Consider the following 8,755-nt stretch of genomic DNA (forward strand, 5'->3'; position numbering starts at 1 on the left):
ATAATAACAGGAATGAGAGATAAGGAAGCGTATAAGAAAAAAAGAGAAAAAAGTTAACAACATTCTCAATCCACTTTTCACCTGCAGACCAAATACCAAATGAGATTTCTCTCCACTATGACACAATTTCTTTATCATTGCAGAGGTTTATTATGTACATTAATTCAGTAGCTGTTGCTTCCATGACAATTTTTGATCTACCTTCTAAGCACAGTTCTCTTGGAATTCTGAAGTCTTTTCAAACTAACAGTTTGCACGAGGCAGTATTATAAAATGCAGCTCTACTTGAACTGCACTGATTGACAAGCTGGTCTTTTAATGGAAAAGTGATTGCCTAAATTTCAAGACTATTTTAAGATCTATACATTAATCTAATCAGTGAAAAGAAGGAATATTAATATTTACGAACATTAAACAACAAATTATGAAGGAACAGACACTGCCAGTAGCATGAACTAAAACCTGCACCTGATCCAGATTCCAGCTAAAAGGAACAGTAAAATACTTTGTTATGCATAGCAAAGACCTGTCAGGCATGAGATGACAATACCAGCCTGTCAAAGCAGCTAGAAGAAGCACGATTTTAAAAGTAAATAATTAAAATGCTGGGGGCATACTGATTTCAAGCAGATGCCATTCAACATAAATACCAAATGCAAAAGGCAGCTTTACTTTAACGCACAGAACAGTTGTTACAAGTTAAACAGAGATTAGCAGGACAACAGCTCAGAAAACTTCTATTCTGACATTGTCTAACCAATTGAGGAAACATAAGACATTTTGAAAGGATGAATATGCACAAGTTCTTTGATAAGTATGCAGAATACTTAAATTTTCTTTGTAAAGGGAAGTTCAAAAGATTCTTGAACTAACATTTTCATATAAAGTTCTGCTTTCAAAATTTTAGTTCCATTTTTACTTCTTATTATTTTGGTTTTAAATTATCAGTTTTCCAATGCACTGCAAGTAAGATTCAATTAGAGTACAGAACACCTAGACATTATTTTCAGTAAAAACAACAAGGAGACAAGGCAATCTATTTTGGCCTCAAATATATATATTCCACAAAGAAGAGGCTTTAAAAATAAACACTAGAAATTAATTAACATATTTCTTCTTCCCTGCTTTAAATCAAACTGAACTTTTTTTTCTCTTGGAGCATAAGTTCTTTCTCTAGAAGGGCACAGTTCAGCGAGTTAAAATGGAAACTTGCTCTTTCATCACATTTGTAACAGGAATTATGAATGTGAAAACAAAGCATAGCCAATGTTTTAGTAGAGACTCTAAGCTTTAAAATGACTGTTTAGAACTCAAATACAAAATATTTGGGTTTTGATGCATCAGTCAGCTCCTTTACATAACATGGCTAAAAAAACCAAACCATAGTACTGAACTTTAGTATCCAGTCTGCTCTGATTATGAGTAATTACACTAAAACAAGCAAGTTAGGTTTCAAAAGTTATTTTCTCTTGGCACAACATAGGTAATATTCAAGACTTTAACACTGTCCTAACAAAACATCAACTTTGACCTGAAGACATAAAAGAACTTTTTGATCTCTACAGTCATTTAACTTTGGCCCCTGAGCCAAAACAGGGTGCCAATTCATGTCAAAAGATGCTTTAATGATGCAGGTGTTTGCCCACTGGGAACGAGACTCAGAAACAGCACAGACTACTAAAGCTTTGTCTACAGTACAATCTACCTCGATTCCAGCAGTCGCCAACGACTACCAGTTTAGCTGAACCAGAGCAAATCGGTAACCATCAGAGAAGGACAAGTAACCACCAGCACCATCTGTTACAGTTTCAGCTGCTGGACAGCTAAAACTAATGTCTTTTTCAGGGTAAACAATGCACAGACCCAAGCTGCTCAACCTCTTGGAAACTGCAGGTCACTTTTAAATCACAGGCACCTCCAAAACCACAAGAGCACAGTCGCAGCTCATGGGAGTAAGCACCTGAAAGTGAACTAGTGCCCAAGGAGACAACTGCAGTTAAATCATGGCCTGTAGTTCTCTCTGCCATGCTGGCAGTATCTCTATTGTACCTCCCTATCAAGTGGGCACTCCAGCCTAAATATGCTGCAAAATTAGCAAGATACCACTGCTAAGGAGGTTCAACGGGCAAAACAGTCAGGAATTCTAGAACTAATTTTCAAGTCTTTGAGGCATGCAATCTCATCACCTTTTCATGTTCCAAATTTTTTGTGAAACCTGCATTCAGTAGATAGCAACATACAACTAACGCTAGAGGAAGCAGGAACTCAGTATCACATAGTAAAGCAAAACAACGTCCAAATATGTAGTTTGGGACGAAAAGTTATTCTCCGTATAAAAATAGCAAAATAATCTTTGCAGAGCTACTTCTAATATTCTGAGACTTTAAAATTGAATTTTAAGTTCTGACTACTCATTTAACAGATCATTTTTATTTTGTTTCTAGAGAAACAAAGGAAATACTTTGATTCTTTCTTTGATCCTTAACATCCATGCTGTGGTCTCCTACATTTGAAGGAACAGGACATCTATGAAATGTCTTAGCAAGCACCAGGTTGCACTTCAAAACACAGAACTACAGTGAATATTTACAAAGAAGTAAGTCATTAATGGAAGTGTGCAGGGTGCGGGGGGGGGGGAGAAAACAACACCACCGTTATTTTTTAAAATTTCCTGTGTACTGACTCTTACCTAATTTTCTAATTATCATTAATTTTAAGATCCACTGTATACAGTCTAATTTTGCAGCGAATGAATGTGCAAAAAAATTCAGGTGACTCTATCCATATTTAGCACTCATTCAGCATCGCTCAAACACTTTCCCTTATACACCAAACCCAACCTGTTTATCCCTAACTTCTCTACTGCTGTAGCATCTAGGAGACACTGGAACAGTTATATGCTATCAGGAATATCCACTACTTTCTCCTGGAACCACATAACTCTTATAACGGTAATATTGTAATAGGATTACAGCAACCATATATTGTACCCTTTATGTGGACTCGAGCAAAGATAAGAGATACCTTTACTATCAGTTCACCCCTGCACTAACAAAAGCCACAAAAATTACCAATAAGTATGAGTAAACATTAAAGCTGACAGGAAAGAAAAAACCGCAGCACTACTCGATGCCATAACAAAGTGAAAGCTCTTCAACAGACTGCTAAATATATACGGATGCAAACAAGACCTGGGCCATGCTCCAGTTACCTGTTGCAACTTTCACAGCTCCATTCTTGGTCTCTGACATAAGTGTACAGTGAACACAGTTCTGCCAATAAGCTGCACTGTTCTAAATAGAGTGGCTTTAACCATACACATTTCAGGACTTAGTTACACTAAAGGATGTGAGGGCTTACCTAAAATGAAGTTTTAAACAAATTTAGCTTAACAAAGTAAAATTATATGGACATGTTATCTGGTCTAAGCAGGTCAATTCAGTTTAGAAGACACTGCAACTCCAAATAAGATGCCTGACTCAGATTTCACTAATTTCAAGAAATAACCTGCACATGAGTATGAATATCCTCTCCATACTATTACTTGATTACAACACATCTATGGTAGCAGGACTCCTCATATGCATTTTTTCAACTATGTAACAGCACTGAATGACACAAAAGATCTGAAATACCTTAAAATGCACAAGTGCCTGTATTGTGTTTTACATTATGAAACTAAAATTTAGAACTTTCCTGTCTTTAAAGGAAATATCCTAATAATATAAGCTTTTCTATTCTTGTACACCGCTACTCCACTTACATCTCATCTTTTCTTAGGAGTACTGATGGCAAAAGACAGAACCTTAAAAAGAAAAATCCCTTTTCTTGACAAATATTACTGAGAAGGTACACATACATCAAAATTTGAAGATTTAGTGTAAATTTAAAATCCTTGAAATAGCTTAATATCTAAGCCCTGCTCATGTATTCCAGGTAGCAGACACAAAAGCAGGCAGGAGTCAAACTGGAATTTGATTAGAATACAAATGGACAAAACAACCAAGGGCTGGATCCAGCCTGCAAAACAGCCTTTGTCAGGCCACCAGCAGTGCCTGCTAGCCAACTACTACACAAGCCAAGTCCAGCCCACGAGTCAGCCAAGTAAACTGTGGATGCTGTTGGGAAAGCAAAGAAAGTAAACTCAAGTCTGGTAGACAGGGTTTACTACTCAATCAGCACCCAAATTCAGCACACTCTCTTCCAGGGCAGCTCAAGAAGCAATACAGCCACTACGGAGAAGCAGAGGCAGAGACAGGACCTGACTTCAGCTAATGCAGTGAAACACTAAGTCAAGTATTTCTAACCACAGCCATCCAACCTAAAGAGCTGGAGATAAATGCAGAGAAGACACCACTGACTTGGGCTGGGTGCAGAAGAGTTTATTACCTGAGTCACCACCATCCATTCCAGAATCAGGCTGGCCCCTGCAGAATCTTTCAGGTAATCCTGCATCATGCACCCCGTGCTCTGGGAAGTTTTGCAGTCAAATGTGGTGCTGCACTGCAACCAATGGCACTCAAAGCCAGAGATGAACAGGGGAGCAAGAGTCTGTCTGACCAAGGGGAGCAAGAGTCTGTCTGACTGCACTGATATTGAGATGGATTTGACAAGTTCAGTGATGCCAAAGCTCACCCTATTTAATCATTCTTTCTGCTCCACTCAATTTTCCAATTCTAGCACCACAGTGACTTTCAGAACAGCTGTGCATCATGAAAGCACAAGTCAGGCAGCATACACTGGTTCCACCTACCTAGTACCATCTTTAGGACAGCAGTAAATGCAGTGTACTGCTTCCAGATTACAGCTGTCTCTGGCATCACTATAGCCAGGTTTGTTATCTAACATCACAAATGCTGTCAGACACAACCTAAATACATATCCCAGGCTCCTCTTCCCCCTTATTGTAACATATCCTCACCCCCTACTCCCTGACAAAATCCCTGCAGTTTGCTTGGGTGTATCGCAGGCAACACAGTCTGGATGGCCAACCACCTTCCTTGGAATAATGATAATTCTGGCCCAGACACTTTCAGTTGGCTGAAAGCACATAAAAAATAAAACAACTGAGTGGAGCAGCATCACCTTTGAGCAGCTGAGGATTTCTTCAACATCTCTTAGTTTTCCACAATACCACTATTACCAGTTTTACTGATTGCTTGGGCTAACTCAGCCTCTTACATCCCCAGTTAATGAAAGGTTGATTGCCTTGTTTTGCTGCTGACTGTCACTATTATCTTCAGTACCACTAACTATATGCATGGCTCACAAGCTTAAGAAATCACCTGTCTTGGGCTGCAATTTTTGACACTATAATGCAACCAAGTAACATTTTTCCTAGTTTAAAAACAAATTGTTTCTAATTTTAAAAAATCCACACATAGGCCTGTTACAATCACAGAAATATACTTCACTTAAGAATGCAGTCTGCGATTAAAGGGCCATTTCTAATGATTTGCAGACACTTACAATTCTGGGAAGACGAGTAAAAGGAATAATGGTTGTCGGCTTAGTGCTGCCACGCACAAGACAAGTGCCATGAGTAAACATCTTCCTCCTTTTATTAGTGGTGTGTAGCGTCACCTAAAATGTAGCTATTATAGAGGCTTGCCAGCGCCCAACTTTTAAAGCACCCATAGTCAACAGTTTCAAAGCTATACTATGTGTGCAGATTTACAGAAAAGAGAACATAAAATGTAGGCTCCTGATACACATCCGTCTGCCTTCCTTTCTTAAGCTTTCAGCCTTTGGGTTTTAAACTCCTCTAAAGTGTTTCAAACATGTTAATCACTACACCAAGTTGTGAAGGAAACCACAGAAAGCACGCATGTGCTACCACTAGACGGGGTCAACACCAAATCGTGTTCAATGACAGAATATTAAATCCACAGACGACTATTTTGCAGAACGAAAAAAGGAATGGTATTTCTGTTCAACAAACAACTGTTTCCATCTACGTTCTTTCTAAATAACACTATTTGCTGCTCCACACACTCTGCAGAACAATATTTTGCTACTCAGCCTTTTTTGGTCCAAAGTAAAGTCACCCTTAATAAAGAACGGTAAAGGACTAGGATAAAAGATGCACATATATACTACAACGTTTAAAGGACAGTCGCTGAAGCGTTCTTAAGTTTGATCTCATTTAATTTCGTCATTAAGCGTCAACTGAAGACAGGGGGCAGGGGGTGAGAGATGCTGCGGGGAACTGAGACAAACCGCTTCCCCATGCGCCCCTGACAGAGGCTCGCCGGGCCCAGGGCAGGACTGGCTCTCCGCGCCCGGGGCAGAGGCGGCGAGCCCTGGAGCCGCAGCCAGCACAGGCCGCCGGGAGCGGGTGCGAAGCCCCGCCGGCGCGGGGCCACCGGGCCGCCCGCTCCGGCCCCAACGCCCCGGCCGCGCCCCGGCAGGTGCCGCCGCCGCCCGCCGGCTACAGCGGGTGCACAGCGGCGCGTCCCGGCCCTCCACGGCGCCGCTCGGCAGCCGCGGAGAGCCAGCCCTGCTCAGCCGAGCGGCGGGGCGGCAGCGCGGGCAGGGCACAGGCTGCCCCCGAGGGCGGGCAAAGGGAACCGCGGCGCCGCGCCGGGCTGCAGCCTCACCATAGCTCGCTCCGGGGACTGCGCGGCGGCCCGGCCGTCCGCCGCTCCCGCTCCGGGACCTCGGTCGGCTCCGTCCGCCATTTTGAGAGCGAGGGACGCGGCCGGCGGCGCCGTCACGGCCCGGAAGGAGCCGCCGCCGTCACCGGGCGCTGCGCCCGCAGCCCAGGGCCCGCCCCCGCTCCGCGCGCAGCCGCCGCCGCGCGGGACCTCCGCAGCGCCTCCTGCCGCCGCCGGAGGCCGCAGCAAAGCCCGGCCCGGGAGCTGCCGGGTCGGCAAGCGAAGTTGGTGATGATCCTGTCTGCTGAGTGGATGGAGTTCCTCTGCACTTAAACTGTACCGTGTGGGTGTTCACTTCGCGCCCTGCGCTTCAGAATCACAGAGTCACAGAATCAGTTAGGTTGGAAAAGATCTCTGAAATCATCGAGTCCAAGCTATTACCGAGCACCACCATATCATCCAGACAACGGCACTGGGTGTCACGTCCAGTCTTCCTTAACCACTTCCAGGGAGAGTGACTCCACCTCCCTGGGCAGCCCATTCCAATGTTTAATCAATGTCTAACGTAAACCTCCCCTGCTGCAGTGGACTATGTCCCCTCATCCTGCCTCTAGGAAGCTAATAGCATAAGTAATTTCATATACACAGGTGCAAAGTCACACCACTTCCGTGTGGCTCCCATACGTCTCCCATATGGGCTAAGCAAAGGCAAAATTTTATTAACTTAGTGTAGGAGGCAACAGTAGCTTTAGGCAAATGCCTGTCTCCAAGATCAAACTTTTTCCTCCACACCTCCAACCAACAACATATCATAACTGTCCTGGGTACTTAGCCTTTGCTACTGTGGCAGATTAGGGCATTCAGGAACTTGACTGATAGGCGACAGACACGGCCTATGCATTGCTGGAAATTTTCCAGATTGTTGCAGGCCAGTTGCGCAATTCTCTGTGTTTGTGCCTTCCTAAGCTGAGGAAATAGGCAAATAGCCATAGCACTGGATCTTGGTGTTCATTATCAAATGCCTGATGTCTTTATCGGGAAGACTGTCTCCTCCCACTGTAGCCTTCCTGTTTCAAGCCTCCAAGCAGCTTCTTTGTTCTTTGGTTATCAGTATGGATGGGATAAAGTTTACAGGTCATCTTTTCAGGTATATTCAATGATTTTTTGTACTGCACCCAGCCACAGGTATTCTCAAAGGTCTTCTCTTACATCTTCAGAACATCTGAATGTAGCTACTCTGCCGTAGCTACCACTCATCTTCATATTAAGAAGTCCTGCAGACTTGTTTATATTATTGAAATCTGCCACTTAAAATCACCATGGGTGAGACAGGTTTAGGTAAGAGGTGTAAAAAATACAAAGTGAATTTTGCCACGAGACACTGAACAATTTCATCTTGTTCTGTCTGTCCATATTGCTGGTCTGTACCCAATCCTTTTCGCTAGCACAGCTGACCGCTAACCAGAAGTTTTGTTTGCTCAACAACCAAGTTTAGACTATAATTACTGGAGTCCTCCACCTGTTTTGGCATCAACACTAGCAATTGTATAATTCAGCTTTCAATGTAGTCGAGCAAGAGAAGCAAGGCACAATTCCAGGACAGCAACAAACCCAGACAAGTGGCAGGAGGGCTTCCTGCAGCCTCCTGTGCTGCAAGACAAGCAGCTTGTGTGGCCATGTCTTTTAGCTAACTATCAGTGTGGGTTTGCTTTACTGTAGGACTTTTAGAAGTTATGCTAATGTAAATCAACTGCTTTAATTGAAGACTTACTGTTAGACTTATTTAACAAAATTATAATTTAAAAAAAAATTGGAACCCACATGTGCTGAGAGACAGCAAAGAAAGTGTCGGCAAACCTCTTAGAAAACGAGTTGGCACCACTGCCCAGGCAGAAAAGGCAGAAACCACCAAGATCTCCATGGATACTACAGTAATAGAGGAAAGAAGAAGAATGAAACAGGAATTCAGATCAATTTTAATACAGACAAAATGCGGGGCAGCCTTGCTAGAGCTAAAATAAAATGGTAGAGCTTCAGGAAGAAAGTGAGCAAGCCCTGGTTTTCAAGATTACTCCTGAAGATTACCAGGATTGCTGACTGTTGTTGATTTAGAAACAGTTCTTCAGGGTGTTTTTTGGGGGGGAAGAGTAGACAAGCAA

The 8,755-nt window shown here is 42.9% G+C and overlaps 1 protein-coding gene across 2 annotated transcripts in view; it reads right to left on the minus strand.

Annotated features, from left to right (window-relative positions):
• UBR1 (ubiquitin protein ligase E3 component n-recognin 1) overlaps positions 1-6,752 on the minus strand; it is a 66,408-nt gene extending 59,656 nt beyond the window's left edge. For both annotated transcript variants that reach the window (XM_082282925.1, XM_082282924.1), the window contains exon 1: positions 6,600-6,752. In XM_082282925.1, the coding sequence (XP_082139051.1) occupies positions 6,600-6,680 (81 nt within the window). In that variant the 5' untranslated portion in view covers positions 6,681-6,752. The remainder of the gene's footprint in view (positions 1-6,599) is intronic.
• Between the last annotated feature and the right edge of the window lie 2,003 nt (positions 6,753-8,755).

The sequence above is a fragment of the Coloeus monedula genome (assembly GCF_965178545.1).
Source record: "Coloeus monedula genome assembly, chromosome: 6".
Taxonomy (NCBI): domain Eukaryota; kingdom Metazoa; phylum Chordata; class Aves; order Passeriformes; family Corvidae; genus Coloeus; species Coloeus monedula.